Here is a 19,432-nt window from a genome sequence, read left to right on the forward strand (position 1 = left end):
GTGCCACTTTCACCCACACTGTGCAGTGCACAATAGGTCTCGCAGTAGGAACGTTGGAGCAATTGGTTTTGTAAATGACAAAGCCCTTTATGTTATGTTATGTTATTTTATTTTGTATAGCGCACAGATGCCGCAGCCAATTGGCGTCCCGGTGCTTTAGGAGATGGTAAAACACAGCACGACAGAAATAAACCAAGAACGAGTGAAACTAAACTGTGGAGAATAAGAAGGTTTTTAGTGCCTTCCTAAAAGGGAGCAGATCGGGGATGGAGCGGAGAGGAGATGTTTTTAAAATGAAAACAAAAATAAAAGGCATTGTTATTTGCAATTGTAATAGCTCCAACTTTCCTACTGCGAGACCTATTGGCAACGCCAGTGCTTGTTTTAAACATTCTTTTTATTAACATGCTCTGTATTCAACATTGCAGTTACCTATTCGTTGAATCACATTTACAAGTTGCATACTTTTCACCTTGGTGTTTCCTAGTAGGCATATACATTGAAGCTTCGTTCATGGGTCCCTCCACTTACTCTTCCCTTCTGCGCCTACCCACTACTGCTTTGATATGTTCACCAGTGTCCCAAGACTTTTTCCCACTTCTTCGGGCACCATTTGCTCATGTAAATCGTATGTGCTGCTTGCTGACACCAGCCAAGGTCAGTGATCTAGTTTGCCACTTCAGGAGGGGCGCCCGCCCCCGAATGTTTAGCAATATTACTTTTATCGATTACTGCGGCTAGTTTTAGCCATAGTTTTGTGTATGTGTTTCAAGTCTGTTCATTCGATATCAGCAATAGGGACCATTTTGGGTTAACTGGAACCTCAGTCCCTACCACCACCGCCGCCATTATTTTCTCAATATCTTGCCAGTATGATTGCAGCACTGGGCAGTCCCACAGCAAATGGAAGAAGGATCCCTCCTGCCCACACCATCTGTTGCACTGGCAATTTTTGGCGCATCCTATATGATGGAATGTGGTTAGGGAGTAGTATACCCTGTGCAGGATCTTTAGTTGAATTAGTCAGAACAAGGCACAAATTGCTACTTCCCGCGGTCCCTGTATAGCTTCTGTCCATTCTTCATCATCTAACTGTCCTAGGTCATTTTCCCAGCAAACCCTCAGTGTTTTTAGAGGATCCCGTGAATTATTAAGGATTTTCTTGTATATTCTTGAGATGGCTTTGGTAGTCAGTGGGTCTGTCAATAGTCGTGTCTTCTAACGGGGATGCTTGTCGGTAGGGTTGTCCCTTCATGAACATAATTCTTAAGGGTGTGTCCCAACTGGACATAGCTCAACCATTCTTCTTGTCCCAGTTCATACTCTTTTTACAAAACTACGAACGCAATTTAAGGCTGGTCTTTCCATACATGCCCCAATTTTTCTAAACCCAGTAGTTTCCATTTATTGAAATTTTGTAGTGTGCCCACAATGTGAAGCGGCCGAGCTTCATGCCCCTTCTACTGTTTGTGTATATGTTGGGAGATCTTTAATTCTTCCTTTGTTGTAGAGAAGCGACGGATACCCTCTAGAAACCATAATCTCATTATTGACCCGAAAGGCCGGTTCTGCCCTGTTGCCAAAGACCCAGTCCAATGCGAGGTCCAATAGTACATTTTGATGTCCGGCACTGCTAGCCCCCCTCCTCTTCCCGTAAACTTCTTTTTGTAGTTTTCGGAAGGCTATCAATGGGGAGCCCCCACTCCAGATTAAAGGTCTCAATTCGGCTTTGGTTCTGCAGAAGAACGTATCTTAAAGCTCGTTGGGGGTGTTTTGTATAACATATAATAATCAAGCAAGAGTCCTCATCTTAAATAGGGCCGCATGGCCCATTAATGTGAGGGGTAGCGTTTTCCAATGCTCAGCGTCCGCACTGAAACGGATCAGCTGCTTTTGCTTTTCTATGATGGAATTCTTGTGGGTTTCTGTTTGTTAACTCCTAAGTATTTGAAGCCTTTGATCTCGACTGGATTCACACATCTACTTGTAAGTTTCGAGATGTCTCCTTTTAGGAGGAAGGGCAACGATTTGTCTCAATTAATGCGCTATCCAGAATAGTCTCCGTAGATTAGTCTCCGTAGATATGGAGAATTTGAAGTATTCTATCCACAGACTGCCTTAATTTCCTGACGTAGAACCAAACCTAGTCTGCATATAGGGATATGCGCTCTTCCCATTCCTCCCCGATTTGTATCCCCCAGATTATCCGGTCATACATTACTCATGCTGTTAGGGGTTCCAGGGCTAGTGCAAAGAGTAGAGGGGACAGAGGGCAGCCCTGTCTAGTTTCAGTTTTTCACTACAAATATTTGTGAGATGGTTGAGTTGACTCTCACCCTCGCGAGGGGTTGGCAATATAGAAGCCTCACCTATCCAATAAAGTTGGGTCCAAATGGCCTAGCACTGCAAACGGGTAGTTCCATTCTATGCTGTTGAAGGTCATTTTAGCATCCAAAGATAGTAGAGCCGTTGGGTTTGACTAATCTGTAGATGTTATGTGTAGGACCCCAAACAGTCTGCACAGGTTGAGCCTTGTACTTCTATGGGGCATAAATCCTGACTGATCTGGCTGTATGAGAGATGTAATAACTGTTACTAGATGCGTTGACGGAGCTTTCGCTAACACTTGCCTCATAGTTTATCAAAGATATTGGCCTGTATGACCAACAATTTTCAGGGGTTTTGCCCTATTTGGGGATTGCTGTCACTCTCTGGTCAGGTGGAAGGACCCCTTTGGTTTTAGCCTCTATATACATTGTGAGTAGGTGTTCCGCCGTTTTATCCTATATTGATTTAAATGGTTTGATCGCCAGACCTTTCGGTCCTACTGGTTTTTCTGACTGGCGTGCTTGTGTGATGGCTTTACGTTTCTCTACCGTTAAATCACTGTCTAGCATCTCCATATCTGCCTCGGAGAGTGTTGGCATTTGTAAGTCCCTAAGAAATTTCTTACATTCATCCTAATTTTTTTCTGAGGGGGAGGAATATAGTGACTCGTATGTAGTGAAGGCCTCCGCAATTGCTTTACCTGTCTCATGTCTTTGACCTACATCATCTACTATTCTGGGTACCCACTTATGTCCAGTTCTTTTCTTATATAACCACGCCAGTAGGTTGTTTGCTTTATCTCCTACATCATTTAACCCATGTTTTGTGGCCCGCGCCAGGGTTTTGCCGCTGTCCTCCATTATGTCCCTCAGCTCTTTTTGTTTTATTTGCAGTATGTCTTGTATCTGTATCCTCTGCCTCCTCCTCTCCCAAAAAGGCTGTCAGCATTGACACTTAAGTCTCCAGGGCAAGACATTTTAGTATTTGTATCTTTTTTTTTTATCACTCCTCTAATCACTCTATTGAACGCTTCCCAAAGAATTGTTTTCAAATCAACGGAACCCTTATTTTCTTCAAAATAGTGTTCTGCCTGTTTTCTAAAGGCCACTTTGAGTTTCTTTCTGGGGCCCCAAGAATCTCCTCTTGTGGGGAGTGATCCAGCCCCCTTGTGCTATGTCTGCTGCCCTGCAGAAGTCCCCTAGATTATGGGCCTGGAAAGGCTCCCATGGGACGCCGAGACATGTTTATATTGTCTAGTCCCAGGGTGTTGATGCCTCTCCCATGAGTCCCATGGTTCGGAGGAACTCGCCCAAGGGCCTTGTCGCCTCTCTGCCACCGCACCTCTCAGGGTGTCTAGTTCTCCAGAGACAATATCACTCATGTCTCCCCCAATTATTATCCAGCCCTCCGGGAGGGCCAACAATAAGGAACCCAACGAGTCGATAGTAGCTGCTTGTAGTGCCAGGATGGGGGCAAATACTGAGCATAGATTTAGGGTCCTACCCTCCCATTGGCCGCGTATTGCCACATATCTACCCAATAGGTCAGATCATTGCTTTGTTCGGGTGTATAGAAATGATGTCTTACATAATATTCCAACCCCCCATGGACCCTGAGGTGTAGCCTGCATGTGCAAGTAGAGTGTATCGATATCTGTTCAGTGCCCTACACTGGTTACCAAGGAGCTGGGTCTCCTGAATCAGGACTATGTAAGTTGTATGTTTTTTTTAATAAACTGCAGCCCTATTGTCTGGAACAATAGACCACCATTCAGGCTAATAACATTCCAGGACCATAGTTTATAGATCCTCATGGGATTTCAAAGGATGCCATAAGTAGAGCCTTTTTGCTTCTCCCTCCTCCCTCCCCCCTCCCCGCCTCAGGGTGGGTTGTATGTTCGTGGACTGTTGACCTGACTAGTATTGTAGCTTCACTGCATCTTCCTCTGAGCACTAACCCGAACTATATAACCTCTACAATTGTTCGTCCCTATCCAGAAACAATTACCCTCCTCCCTGCTACCCTGCTAAATAGGTTGCACATACACAACACGTCAACCCGCATAGCACCTGTCGCCCAAACACTAAATTATATCAACCCACAGTAAGGGGTGTCTCCGCTGCAGGCACGTACCACTGAGTCAGTTTTGTATATAAAACCCTTGTTTCCACTTCTAATTTTCAGAGTCTCTCTTTGTCAAGAGTGTATCTCCAGTCTTTTCAATATGGGCTACTTTTAATGCGATAGCCCAGCTGCTCGCCCCATTTCGGGGCACCTCATTTTGGAGTCCCCAACGGTTCCGCTTGCTGCACCCACTGCAGCATTAAAATCCCTTTCCTCCCCTCTCACCTCCTGCCGCCCCAGGGAGGTGCGTTCGTTCTCTATTATTTTGTCCTTGGTCTGGGTCGTGTCGTTCTTGCCTTGATCCTCTTGCTCGGGTTCGGCTTGCAGGATATCGCTGCTCCAGCCATTCCCATACCTCATCCGGACTAATAAAGTGCTAAGTCTTACCGTCTGGTATGATTTTGAGTTTGGCTTGGAAGAGCATCATATCCTTAACGCCCCTCTTGCGGAGTTCTCTCTTTGCCTCTTCGAAGCTCCTGCGTTGTCTCTGCACCTGTAAAGTGAAGTCTGGAAAGAATCTAATTTGGGTGGTTTCAAACTGTATCTCTCCTGTGGCTCTGGCTGCTTGGAGGATAATTAAAGATTTTTGAAATTATCGTCCTTGAAAGGGGGGGGGGGGGATGTGGGGAGGAGGGGAGTCCCCGACTGTCTCAATGTGCCCTTTCATTGGAAAAGAACTTGGACAGTCTCTTGGATTACAGCTTGTTCACTATAAAGTCCTCCATGAAGAGCTCTAAACTGGGGCCTTCATCCACCTCAGGGACCACCACCACTCTGATGTTGTTTCGTCGGGCTCTGCCTCCCTGGTCTTCGAGTTTGGCTGCCAACATGTTTTGGTGGGTTAGTGTTTGTACTTGTGCCTCTAGTCGCTTTGTCACTGATTGAAGCAGAGCAATTTTCGTTTCGGCAGTCGTGACTTTATCTCTGAGTTTTGTTAGGTCTGTTCGGATTAAATTAACTTTGGCCGTCCCTGTGTCTATCTTTGGTTCAAAAGTGCCTTTCAGATCCCTTATGGCAGCCATTACAGCACTCAAGGAGGATTCCTCTGCTTCCTCACCTCCCACCGCTTGTAGGAGTTTCAGGATTGCGTAGTTGTCCATTTGATTTGAATGTATCACAGGCTGTCCTTTAGGCTTCACCATTGCGTTCTCGGAGGCTCTGAATCTGTTGATGCCCTTCTGTACAATATTTCTGATGGTCACTAATCCCACTGACTGTTACGGGATTATCTTTGTGAATGAGATTAGTGGGGGGGGGGACTAATGCCTCTAGTCCACACTGGGACCCTGTATCCCCCTAACCCACCGGTCATCGCAAGGCCTCAAGGCCTATTACTGTTCGCGTACTAAATCTCTGGTTGTTAGTTCTCACCTTGCTCACTTGCTCGTCTAACTTCTTGGTAGGCAACAGGTCGGCAGCTTCATCTTGCTGGGGGGCTGGAGCACCTGGCGCTTTGTATTGATTGCCTTGGTTTTGCTGTTTCTTGCACCCGTTGGTAGGGCTGTGTTCTATCCAGCTGCCTTCCCTGGGTCGCTTAGTGTGCGCCCTCCTAACTAGCACGCAAGGTCTTTGAGCTGTACAAGAGGCCTCAGTTGATTGGTTTCTTCTGGCGGTCCATTTTTCAGTCTGCCATCTCAGACCTGCTGCATCTCCCTGGGGCAGGGAGAAAGGGCAAGACCTGGCCCCAGATCTTTGTCTTTGAGGCCCAGACCCTCCAATGTCACCACAGTGACCAGGTGCACTCAGATCACACTGCCTACCAGGGTATGTTCAGTAGTTTCGCTGTCTCAAATGGCATCTGCTTTCCCTCACTCAGCAAGCCCTATGCCACAACCTGGGTCTTTAGGCAGTAGCACCTTCCGGAGGCGCACCGTACCCCCCCCAACACTCCGCTGTTAAACCCTATGCAGTGGGAGGGCCTTGCCAGAACTGTGGCCCTATGTCTGCCCTCGTCTGCTCTTGGACTCCTCACTGATGCCGCCCACCCAGTCTCTGCCTTGGGACCCGGATTCAACTGTCTAGCACACCTCCAGAGGACGAGGGCCACTGTTGTGCACACCGGGGCCTCGGCGCAAACATCTCCATCTCCCCCTACAGATCTTCGGCCGTGCGCAGTCTAGGTCCCCTTCGTCGCCTCCAATGAATGCCTAGGGATTCACTTTCATTGCCGTTTGGGTCTCAAGGTGGGTGGTTTCTGTCTATTTCCGGTCCAGTCTGATCTCCAGGTCTCAGCCTTGCGGTCTTCGGCTTCGTGTTTTCGCCTCTCTCTGCGTTCCGGCCAGTCTGTTGTCCCTCAATTTCTGTGGTCTTTAAATGTACCTGGTGACAATGGCTTCCATTTCCGGCCTCGGAGGGCCAAGAGTGCTTCGGATTATGTATGGATGACAGGATTATTCTCAGTTAAGTACGGAACTCGGCTAAGAGCAGCCATTTTCGCTTGCGGCTAAGCCTCGCCCCCACCTAATGTACTTTTAACTGCTGTGTTTAACTTCAAACATGTAAAGTGTGTAGGAAGGTGGATATCTGACTATGGTTACCCCCAACTTTTTGCCTAGTGTTTTGCTGGTTTTTCGACTTAGTTGACCTGGGACCCTGCTATTCAGGGCCCCAGGCCCACTGCTCTCTCTGTAAAATGGATTCCATGTACCTTAGGTACATATCTAATTGGATACTGAGTCACCTTATCAGTCCCTGTACAGTGTACCTTAGGTACCCAGGGCATAGGTGTACCCAGGGCCTACTAGGGGCTGCAGCATGTATTATGCCACCCCTGGCTGGCCATCTAAATCTGACGCAACTGGCTGCACGACAGCTGGGGCAAGGTGGTGTAATCACCCTTTGCTTTAGATATAGTATACCTATATCTAACCCTAAAATGGACACATGTATTCCTATCAGTCACTCCTATGGCAGGCCTTATCAATCCTGAAGGCAGAGTGCTTGGAATTATGTGAGATGGTGCTCTGGCATGAGCTGAGCCCGTCTGCAGCTTGCGGAACCAAGTCCTAATAGCTGTTCCATGATAACGCGTACCATATACTCTTAAGTGCATTATAATCCTCGCGGTTATTTGCCAACTGTGGTATCGCTTTATCAAAACATGTCGAGTAAGGTGTCATACGAATTGGAATACTAACCCCTTGCCAATTCTGGCGACGGGGTTAGCATTCCACCCTTCTAGAGGGACACGACATGTACGTAACTGTGAACCCCAGTTAAAGTTAACTCGAGCCGCAGCATCACAAAATGGATGCTGCCACCACAGACACAAGTCTGACCTCCTGCTGCTGGGAGTCCTTCCAGCGAGGAGAGCTTGGACAAAGGGTTTCCTGTCAGGGGCGGTGCTAGCACCATCCCAGACAGGGTTTTGTGTATCCCAGGTAGGCAGGGCTGAGAGGAAGGTGACTGCAAGTGGCACCCCGGTGCTCACTGTGCATATGCCGGCTTGAACCAGTTCCAGGGGCACACCAGCCCCTGAGCTGGGGAAAGTCCGGACAGGGGAGAGGGGTGTAACCACCCCCCCTCCAGGTCCCACCCATGGGCAGGACCTAGTCGCGTTCCAGCCCCTTTTTTTAGAATAAAGGTAGGAGCGGGCCCCCTTCCTAAATTAGACAATTCTGAATCTTGACGACTTTCCACGAAAGAACCCTTGAACCTTTCTGAAGACTCTCCCTTGTGGCTAAGGAGTAGCCACCCTGCACCAGCGTGCACCATCTGAGCGCATGCGGTTTGCTGTAAGTCCATCCTCCGGATCAAGACTGCCCAGCTCGACGAGACCCGGATTCCCTGCCATCTCTGACCTCTACCTACATCATCAGCCCAGCTGATATTCGTGGGTGTGACGAGACCCGAGGGACCGGCCATCTTCAGAACCTGCACGACGCTTATCCAGCACGACCGTCGAGGGATCCTCGAGTGAGTGCTTTGGGGTTTGAGAAGCCCTAACCCTGAGCAGCTCCAGCACCGAAGTCCAGCCCCCCAGCATCCACGAGATCTGCGTGGGGCCCTTCTGCTCTTTGCTGCTCACCGCGTTGTCCGGCTACTTGCCTGCTGGCTTGTGGCCCTCCTGACGACGAATGACGACACTTCCATCGCTGGTCTGGTTGCTCTAGACTGGCCCTTGCTCCCCTCCAACAGAGGAGCACCCGGACCCTCCTGGTCCACTCCAGACGCCATCTTGAGTCACCTCGTGGGCTTGCCTTTGCCAAGGCTTGTTGCTCCAATCCTGGTTTCAGCAGCGCCGACAGCAGACACCTTCGTGGGACAGCTCGCACCTCCATCCTGGTCGCCGACAACGCCTCCTGGTCCGAGAGACTGCAGAGCCCAGCGTTGCCCACTCACCTGGTCGAGGTGACTTCATCCGGTGCCATCCTGGTGCCCATCTGATCACTGGCTAGTGATCTAGAACTGAGTTTCCTCTGCTTTCAGGTCATCTTCAACTCCGATCCAGGCTTGGATCACTCCGGACTTCATCACTGGTCGCCTGCCAACAACTTCTTCTTTCAGGCTCCATAGACTGTAACGAGGATTCCCGACGTCTTTTGAACCCTATGCAGCCGCAGCCCCTGGGCTAGGTAACTTGAGCATTTTGGTGCTCCAACGTAAGTTCACTATCTAAGTGTCCAGATCCTTTTTCGTTTCTAGCCTAACTAGTCGGATTCATCCGATAACACTAACTTTACGAAATCTAGCATCCATAGACTTTGTCCCGCATCCCGCGTGAGAGTGCACACTCTGCACACTCTGCACCCGATCTCCCTTGGCCACCTGCTTTTAACCTGAAGGTTCTGTAGTGTAGTCCTAGCGATCCTAAAGCCTCTGGATCCAGTTACTTACCTGCTAGTATTTCGCATTCCACTTTTGTAGTATATGGTTTTTCGTGCCCCTCTGGCATTTGTGTAAATTGTGCAACTTGAAGTATTTTCTTAAGAGTTTTGTTATGTGCTTAGCTCCCTGACTCATAAAGAGATCAGGGTAGACTTGTTATAAATAAATATCCTTTTATTTTTCATAACAACTTGTGTGGTGTCCTTTCACTTGGTGTTCAAGGGGTATATGTGATGGTATAACAGCTGGCTTAACACGCCCTCTAGAGTTTAGCCTAAAGGCTGCTCTTGTCCATGCTACTAGGATAGCTGGTCTATAAGGTTGACTTACAACCAATCATCAATAAGGGTCGTTTGGAATGATACATAGTGATCACTAGAATAGTGAGCACTGCATATCAGGCCAACTTCTCACAAAGTGTAAATCGAGCTGATAGGATTCTGCAGTGCAAGATACAAGGATTTGTCTTGGAGTTAGGCTAGTGGAAAGGCTCTGAGCTTCACTTAGGCTAATGCACATCTCTCTGCTTAGTTTAATGTTGGCATTATGCATAGTTTTATGATTAACAAAGAGCGTTCGAATAAGGTTTATTGTGTATTGTTTATATTTGCTTCTTTTTCTTTTTTATGCATTTTCGTTGCCCTTTTCAGGATTATAATAACCAGTTTTTAATGTGTACATTTCAGCTTATTTTTTGCACTTCCACGTTTAATTGTTCTGACCCAAAACCCCAGACCTCTGCAGAAGACTCATGAGCTCACATAGCCATCTTGTTAGATACTATATTATTGCATGTTTATTTAGAACACAAGATGCTTTTTTCTGCTTATTTTATCTGTATGTAATCTTCTGTTTTTTTATCTTTTGATTTGTCACATGTTTTTCTTCTTCATTGTAGTCGATTGATGGCACTGAAACGAATGGGAATTGTTAACGATTATGAGGTATGATGTTGCCTTCTGATAGAATAATCATTCATATATGCAGAAAATGCTGCAGATTATATTTAACCTTTTTTGTTTGTTATTTTTGAAAACAGAAAATCCGTACCTTTTCAGTAGCTGTGGTAGGTGTTGGGGGCGTTGGCAGCGTGACTGCAGAAATGCTGACAAGATGTGGCATTGGTAAGGTAATATACATTTTTAATGGCTATCAAGGAAACATATTGGCTAATAAAGTAACTTGTCTCCCAAGGAGCCTCCTCAATTTATCTAATGATGTATGTTCTATTACTACTATTTGTCTGGCACACAGTCTGCTATTGGAATGACACTGACTTGCTGTGTCGTGTCCTGGTATGTGTTTGCACTCAATTCTGAGGTTTCCATCTTAGACCGGAGTCTGAGTAGGTCTGTGATACATTTCTGGCATTGTTTTCTGATTTATCCATAGTACTGTGCAGTTTAACTTGCTTGGATAAGATACACAGTTTTAAGAATTTGATTTATCTCTGCCGGTCTCACTTGTTTCGTCAAAATTCGTGTATTCAAATACATTTTTCTTCCTGTATTCTCTTGTGTTTCCTAATGCTACATTGTTGGATCTGAATGATATATAGTTGTGCTTGCATAGGTGTTGATGCGCTTAAAAGGATTTGGGAGGAACTGGTGGTACTCTCTTCCAATAGTAATCTATTGTAGGAATAAGTTCCCTTTTGCATGGATACTCCCCACTTTGTGCCTGACCTCTGATGCAACCTGACTTGATGTGCCCAGGGTCCCTGCCAACCAGGTTCCCTAGGGCGGGTGTTCTTTCCCACAACTGTACCTTTGTACCCACATTTGGGATATTCCTGGCCACAGGTATGCCTGTTGTAATAGGTACCATTGGTACCAAGGCTGCAGCACCTATTGTGCCACCCTTAGAGGCCCAGTACTTTAACACCCACATACTGCCATTGCAGGCTGCGTATTCTAGTGCAGAGAAAAGTGAAGAGTCGACATGGCATACATCCCTGGGTATGAGAAAAAGCAAACCTATGAGCTTGCAACAAACCGTGTGCACTACACACTTAGTTTTACTATTGGTTCCTCTACATTGGTGTGCAGTACTTACACCTTTCAACTTTAGTTGCACATCTGTGTGCCATGCCTGCAAACCCTCTGCCTGGGGCCTGGGTATGTCATCCCTTTAGCAGGGTGCACTAGCCCTCAAGTGAGGGTACAGTGGCATGAGACCTGTACCTCTACAGTGTCTAAGTCCATTCTTAGATAGTGTAGGTGTAGTAAAGCCATAAAGAGTATATGATCTGGGTGTTGGTCATTACGAACTCCACAGCTCCATAATGGCTTTACTAAAAACTGGGAAGTTTGGAAGCAAACTTCTCAGCACATTAAACCCACACTGATGCCAGTGTGGATTTTAATGCAAAAAGCACTCAGAGGGCATCTTGGAGATGCCCTCTGAAAATCGACCAGCTCTGGTATGGTTCCTGAATGGCCGCCTGCCAATTGCCAGCACTAGACCGGTTTCTGTACCCCTGGGTAGAGTAAACCAGCAACCAATAGGGACTGAAGTGTAGTTCGACATGTCCAACAATTAGAGCCAGACACAGCCCATAACACCTTTCTTGACTGCGAGCAGTCCTCTTTTATTGCAGCTCGCAATCAAGGTAAGTACTCCATCTCCTTTTTCTTTATTGTGCTTTGTTTTATAGTGTGGAGTGGTGGAGAAGCAGACCCGGACAAGGGAGTAGTGGTGTCTAAGTGAAGGCTTTATTGTATAGAATTATAAAGCCTGTATCGTCTTGAAAACTGTTCAGTTCGATGGATTAGAACAAAAAGGGGACAATGAACATAATCAATATTGTCTTTCCGACAAGTAGTGTAGTCCGCTTTCAGATTCGTAGTTCAAGGCGGTCGGTGCTCCCCCTTCAGTAGCTGGTTCCAGAAGGTATTTCACTCAAGAGTGCGAGGGACCGGAATAGAAAGAACACAGAAAAAAAAGGAACTGTAAAGAAGGTTTCTCCCTTCAATAAGTGGCGCGGGAAGCTCAGGAAGTGAAAGGGAGGATATCACCACCACCACCAGTGTCGCAAGCGTTTTTCTACAGGTGGTGCTATAGCTCAGTGAGGCTCTCCCTTTACGCCCGACCCTTATGGACAGCACTTCTATGCCCCAGCAGCCTAAGTCGGCCCCATACCTTGTCCAGCCACGTCCCTCCTGGGCCTTGGCGGGTGTCGTCACGTTGCCAGCTAGGGTCTGGCTGCCCGTCTGTGCCTCGTTCTGACTCTGCTTCCTGGAACGAACCTTCAGGTACCTCCTTCTTCTCCGCAGACGCTGGTCCGGCGTACTCCCACGGCAGATCAGAGAAAGTCTTGACGAGTGTCTCTTCTTCCTCCCAGGATCCACGAGACAGTCCTAACGAACGCCGTTCAGTCCCGGCGTCTTCCGCTTTGCAGGGCTGTTCGTCACGTGATTCCGTCACATGACGGGCTTCTTCGGAACATCTAAAGGGATAGTCGTCCTCTGGCTGTAAACACAGAAGGGAGGGGGTGATATGAGGCAAAAAGTGTTCCATCGATGAGTCCAGTGACTGCACATCCCCACAATAGTTTGTTGATATTCTATTGTGGTTGATATTCTGTTATATTGGTCATGCTTTCCTCTTTATCGTTCTTCCCCAGCGTGCGTTTTCGCTGTGCTCACTCACCCGTTACCGTATTGGTTTGATCCAACGGACACGCTGGTGGCGCTCTTTTCTTTTTGCGCCTAGTTTTTTTGTGTCGGAGGGTACAGAGTTTTGCTTCACATCCACATCCGGTTCCTGCTTGCTTGCTCCACGTTTGCCTGACTAACAAGAGCGCTGGATAACGCTCACAGCTTCATTGCCTCTGGCGACGCCCCGGGGCACAGCATCCTTCGTTGCTCAATTCCCTTCCACTTCTTACCTCGCAGCAAGTCCCTCCCTTTTGGGAATATCTGGGACCAAGTCTCTCCTGCCTTTCTTATTAACACCTTTGCTGCCGCCTACAAGTGTTTTTCTGTCATTGTTCCCAGCATTTTCTCACCAATATTTATTTTGGAACAAGAGGATTCCGTGTTTTATGCCAAAGATGAGGTTTTTCGTCACAATTAAGATGAGTTCATCCAGTCATCAGCACAACAGGCGGATGCCTCTTTGGAAAAAATTAAACTGAGAGCAGTTATTAACCTCATGTCAAAAAATGTTTTGGCCCAATCTGCGGAGGAAAAGCAGAAAACGTGAATTTGTTACTACAAACATTTGAACTGTGCTCAAAGAGTAACTTTCCAAGGGAAAAGCAAGGTCCTTCTCTAAACTTAGTAGTGCTTCCATGGTTGGTGAGGTTTCCTCACATGTGGTTGAGGTGGGTGTCATGCTTCTAAAGATGGTAATACTGTGACAAAATTTTTGATTTCCGGCATTCATGATACGGAGGATGATTCCTTCTATCCCAACACATGAGGATGATGATGATGGGGCTGAAGACTGAATTTTAGCTGGGGCCTAAACAAAACAAAAAGGTTTCATCTCCTAAACCTGATCCCCCTTGAATCCCATACCTTTCTAGATTCTGAAGGAATTCCTTTGTTTATTCCAAGGGGAAGTCGTCACCAAAATTCCACCGAATAGTTCCTGGCAGAGCACAGCGGGGAATAGATTTTGAGCAGATTATGCCTGCCTTTGGATAAGTAAACCAGGGCAAAGCTCAAATCTCTATGCCCTAGACCGTTTTTATCTCACAACATTACCGCTACTCTAGTTATAGACTCAAACATGTTAACCTTTTTCTCTAAACAAGGGAAAACCTCGGGAAAGAAAAAGATACGGCTTAGTCTTCGTGCCAAGATAAAATATTGGAAGTGGTCGGTCCGCTTGCCCCTATTTTTGATCTGCCTGAAGCAGCCAGACTGGATAATTCACCAATTGATGCTGAAGAGTTCTCCATGTAGATCCAAAGAGCGTTTTTCTTTAGAGAAACGTTCATTCCTCCATCACCCGTGAGAGAAGGAAGGGCCTGCTCTTGAAGCTGAATCCCAAACTGGCCAATTTAGCATAGTCTGATCCAGGGTCAAAGCTGACTGTCTTCCATTCGGCGATTCCTTCATAAAAGAATAGAGCTAATGCAGGACGATGTTCACTTCCATAGATTAGGCTCAACAATCCTTAAAGAAGGTATTTGCCCATCAGGTTTTTGCCAGAGCCAGTTGAGGAAGGAGCCACTTTGCCAGCCGTGTTTTCAGAGTGGAATATTCCAGAGGCTTCAGTTCCTACAACTCTCAAATTCAGACCCAAGTTTTATTCCCAGAGGAATAGAGGCTTTCGGTACAGAGGGCAAAGGAACATCTGTGCAACCAATGCTACAAGAAGGCCGTCCTTATGTCCCTTTTTCAGTTGGTGGTTGACTAAAATTATTTCTCGTCAAATGCCAGTCCATCACTGCAGATCCCTGGGTATTGGACGCCATTCAGGGCTATTCCATAGAACTTTTTTCCACTCCTTTTCAATTTCAGATCCAGGCACCTCTGCATTTTTCTCTAAAAATGGCTATGTTAGTAACACAAGATATATCGTCCCTGGTCCAGAAGAGGGCTATTCAAAAGATGATTCTCCATCCGAAGGGATTCTTGAGTTCTCTCTTTTTGGTTCAAAATAAGAACAGAAAGATGACACCAGTCCTCAATCTCAGGCAGTTCAGTCAATTTGTAGTCTATTGACAATTCAAAATGGAAACTATTTTAAATTCCAATGGCAGGGAAAGATCAATCCCCTAGCTTTCTTCCGCACCTTGGTAATTTACAAAGATCATGAAGCCCGTAGTTCCATTCCTGGGGCTCAAGGTATGCGTCTAATCATCTACCTGGATGGTATCCTTTTAATGAGTCAGTCTGTCCACTCTTCACTTCCAACTTCAATTTACTTGTTCTCTGTTGCAAGAGATATTCTTTCAATCAATACAGAAAATTCAATTCTTATTCCGGAGGAAAAAAACAGCGAGGAAAAAAACAGCCTCCCCCAGCCAGAATGCAGGTAATCCTAGAACGAGAATATCTCACCACTGAGGCCTATATATTGACATTCGTTGGCCTCCCAAAGTATTATCAGTGCGTTGGAGAGAACTGTGGATTTTTAGGTGTTCTTCTCTGTAGAGGAGAGTTACTCTTTTGGTGTTTTCATGGCAGCTGTCATTGGGAGTGAGGATTATTAGAGGCTCTCTTGCATCTGAACCCATCAGTTTTGAAGCAGAGGTGCTAATAGGCCTTGATTTAGTACTGGAGTTAATTCTCTAAATGGAGACATCTGACTAAATGGGTAGCTCAACTGAACAAATAAGGCAGCTTGACTGTGTAACTTTGCTGAAGTAAAGGAATAGCTATGTCATTGCTTGGTTTTATGTCTTGCCTGTTTCAAATACTGTACAAGGTCAAAATCTAACACCAGTCCTTGAAATTTCTTACGTCAATGGCAACCAAGAATCCAGAACATATATCCTGGTTTAAATTCTTTCAGGGTCTCCAGTTATTAGTGCACCTAAAGGAGATTCGCAAAGCAGACTGCCGTTTAGAAAGTTCACCTGATGGGAATGATTATTTTTTTTCGGGTCTTGAAAAGATTCCCTGATCTTCAATCTGGATTGAGCAAGTGTGAAAGAAAAAATGTCCTGATCAGTAAAGGCCATGGTTTTCTAAATATTTTTTTTAACTTCCTTGGGTGTACTTGTGAATAACTGAATATGTGAAAGCAGAGGTGGCTATTGCCACACAGTTCCAAAGATGTGAATACCCCAGAGCTTAAAAAAAAAAAACTTCCTATGCATATATTTAAGTAACGTTTGGTTACGGAGAGGGGACAAAAAAGATCTGCAGGGGATTCTTTTTTATTTTAACTTGTATTCATGTATTTTATTTTATTCAGAAAAATTCACAAGTGTATAAGGAGTATTTCTACAAGGTTTCCCTTAGTGAAGTATAAGCCTTTATTAGAGAATGGTTGATTGGGGTGGAGTGGGAGTGAGAGAGAAAGCTATAGCAATGCAGATCTTGCACCATTTTATGGAGAATGTGTCTTGTTTGAGGGGGTTTGTTTTACATGATTCAAAGTTCAGGAGGGAGTATGATGTTTTAAAGCTCCTTCTGTGTAGTAATCTTTGCTATCAAAACTTGCCTTTCAGTGTGTGAGTGTTTGTGGGCAAGCAGTATTTGGTTGGTGGGTGTTCAGCAAAAGTGGTTTGCAGCTTTTTGCTTGTTCTGGATGTTGGTAGCCAGTTGTTGCTTTCCTTACTGTTTTTGCTGTTCTCGGTATTTGAAAAGGCTTTCATGACATGGCTTTGTTTAGTCTATTCAGGAGTAAAATAAACTTTGGAGAGGTTTTATGCCAGCTTGGTTTTGAAGGCCTATAGCAGAGAAGATTTTGTTTACTTTTCAAGTTAGTTTATTGAACTGTTTTGTTTATGGTGGTGTTTTGTGGTTCGACCAGTTGACCACAGTGTGTTGCGGAATTGAGGGCCACGTTAAGCTACATTATCGAGGCAGTGGCCATTGAAGTGTGAGAAGTTTTTGGATAGGGATTCTAGGATGAGTTTGTTACGTGTGTCGCAGACTTTTGTCAAGGAAGGGGATTGAGTAAACCCTTAACAAGAAGTTGAGAGCGTGATTAAATAGTACTACTGGTTGAGCTTCGATCCCCTCTCTGATTGCTGTAAACCAGTTCTGACTAACACCCTCTTCCGTAAACCTCAATGAAGCCTGTACTTCAGCCTTTCAATCGGTGTTGCTGTATTTTCTATGAACACAATGTGGAAAATCTATAAGTTGAGTTTTTATTTCATCAGGACATTTTTTAATTCATATTCTCCATAAAAATTTTTTTACCACTTTTATTGTGCCCACTCTTTTTATTCTATACAATTAGTCCTCCATTTACGTTAATTTCCAGCACTTAACAACATTTGACTTCTTACTATATGTTTTTTGACATCTTTGTTAAAGTTCTTTGACCTTTGCTTTCACTGGTATTGTCCATTATAGTCAGATATAACTTTCTGACTTTGAGGTGGAAATTCCAGAGCTCTAATAGTTGTTCCACAGATGTGTTTTTTTTAATGAATTTGGTTGATGTCTAAATGTTGATTAAATATTGGTTCCACAAAACCCAGATCCTGTAATTGTATCCCACTATCACGTGCACTTTGACAGTTATGAAATATACTTCGGATCTCACCTCTCTGGGTAGTAACATTGCTAAAATAGTTACAGAACTCTTTGATTGGTGACTATTTTTGAATTTGTATATTTTGAAGATGTGTTCCACGGTGTAGCTGTATTTCTCCTGTTTCTCCTGTTTCTCCTGCAACCTGTATAAAGCTTAAATCAAAAGGTATATTGTAATCCGAATCATGCTTCCCCATCCAAGGTGAAAAGTGTCTGGAAAAACATGGAATACAAAGGCAAGTTGTTTTTATGAAAAATGGGCAGAAGTTCTTTTGAGAACCAATGTTCGCAATATATACCCACAGATATATAATTAGTGGTATGCTATACAGTATCTCACTTCATTGCATCACTTTTGGTACAGCTTTCATCTTGTCATCCTACCAGATATGTACCATGTTTTAATTCAAGGGTCTTGTTTGCCTTAAAACACTCAGTGGCTTGGAAAGGAGATCTTGTAGATGCACCTTTGGAACTGTATACTTCTACCCTTTTACTCTGCTGGGCTCGTTATACTTTATATTACACATCTTGTATCTGCATTTATAGTGAATTGGTTATTTGCTGCTGCATTACAATTTGCCTTTTTGGTAGGCAAACCGTTTTCTGTATATCCGTTTTATTTTATTCATGGTGAATACACTAAAGCCTGGTCCTTAGCTCAGTGATTTTAATTGAGTCAACTGTAGAGGTTTTTTTTTTAAAACTGTTTCCTTAATTTACTTGATTTTTGTTGCCAGGACATGCTCTGTAGTTTGTTGTTTGATTCTTGTGGTGGTGGACATGCAGACCTTTTTCCTTAAGCTTCAGGGGGGGAAAAGCTGTTTACTCCTAATTTTCAAAACAATAACTTTGTGTCTTCCTAAGCTAGTTTCATATTGTTGCATATGTATAGTCATGATTCACCTTAAGTAGTAGAGGGGAGAGAAATCCACAGGTGGAAGTTGAAGAGCAACAAAACCAAATGACAGAAGGTTTGAATTACTCGAAGCCACTGAGAATCTCTCAGGCCTCCTTCCAACTCATCGTATTTGCCCACCAGGCCACTGTAGACAAATTCCCACCTTATGCCAATCAGTACCGACCCTGCTCCTCATGGTAACATTCTGTCCCAAACTGCCAGTTGAGGCTCTCTCCAGAAGGAACTACAATTAACCTCTGATGGAGTTTGTCCTATCTGGTCCTGTTCAGCAGAGTGTAGCTTCAGTCTTATAGCACACTGAGCGTAGGGCCTCCTCTGGGCATACCTGTCGCACTTAAGACATCAGCTGTGACAACAACAATGTGATGGATGGAATGCTTGAATTAATCTCCGCCACTGGCCATTACTTGGGCTGCATTCTCTTCCATCATTATTTTTTTTTTTTGCTCACTATGCCTCATTGTGCAGATCAGTATAGACCCAGCTCTTCATTGGATGAGTCCTTCCCTAACTGCCAGGCGAGGCCCCATCCAGAAGGAACCAAGAGCAACCTGGTTCAGGGAGGACCAGACGTGGCAGTTTGTGTATGGCTGCTACTGTTGGAGCAGGGTGTCAAGACTGATTTGCATATGGATGGGTGCAAACTGAGGTGGCATGGTGAGCAAAAGGACAAATGTTTGAAATACTACCCTGAGCGATTGTCAGAGGTTAGATTTATTACAAGCATTTCTCCTATTTACTTTTGTGTGTTTGATGTAACACCCTAGATGGGCAAGTTTATGAGGAGATGTGGGTTACGTGCTCATTCGCTCTAGAATTAAGCTACACCTGACTGAAGAGCCCCAATCAGGATGAAACCATCTTCGTTTGCTTGTGTTTCAGTTCAGTAGGACCTGGCCTAGCAGCTAGGGCCTGACCATTCCCATTCAACCAGGGTCAAGACGGATTTGCATAAAGCTGGGTCCAGGCTAAGGTGTCATGGTAGGCAAAAGAACAATGGGTTGGAATGCTACCAAGACCTATTGCAAGTACGTAGACTTTTTGCAAGCATTTCTTCCAT

General features: G+C 45.1%; 1 protein-coding gene across 2 annotated transcripts in view; it reads left to right on the plus strand.

Annotated features, from left to right (window-relative positions):
- Positions 1–19,432, plus strand: part of UBA5 (ubiquitin like modifier activating enzyme 5) — a 68,667-nt gene that overhangs the window by 11,794 nt on the left and 37,441 nt on the right. Inside the window, exons 2-3 of one of the 2 annotated variants that reach the window (XM_086942046.1) lie at positions 10,178–10,223; positions 10,319–10,408. In XM_086942046.1, coding sequence (XP_086798172.1) covers positions 10,178–10,223; positions 10,319–10,408 — 136 coding nt within the window. The remainder of the gene's footprint in view (positions 1–10,177; positions 10,224–10,318; positions 10,409–19,432) is intronic. The other variant, XM_086942047.1, reaches the window with a different exon arrangement.

Source organism: Lissotriton vulgaris, chromosome 10 (genome assembly GCF_964263255.1).
Source record: "Lissotriton vulgaris chromosome 10, aLisVul1.2, whole genome shotgun sequence".
NCBI classification, from domain to species: Eukaryota; Metazoa; Chordata; class Amphibia; order Caudata; family Salamandridae; genus Lissotriton; species Lissotriton vulgaris.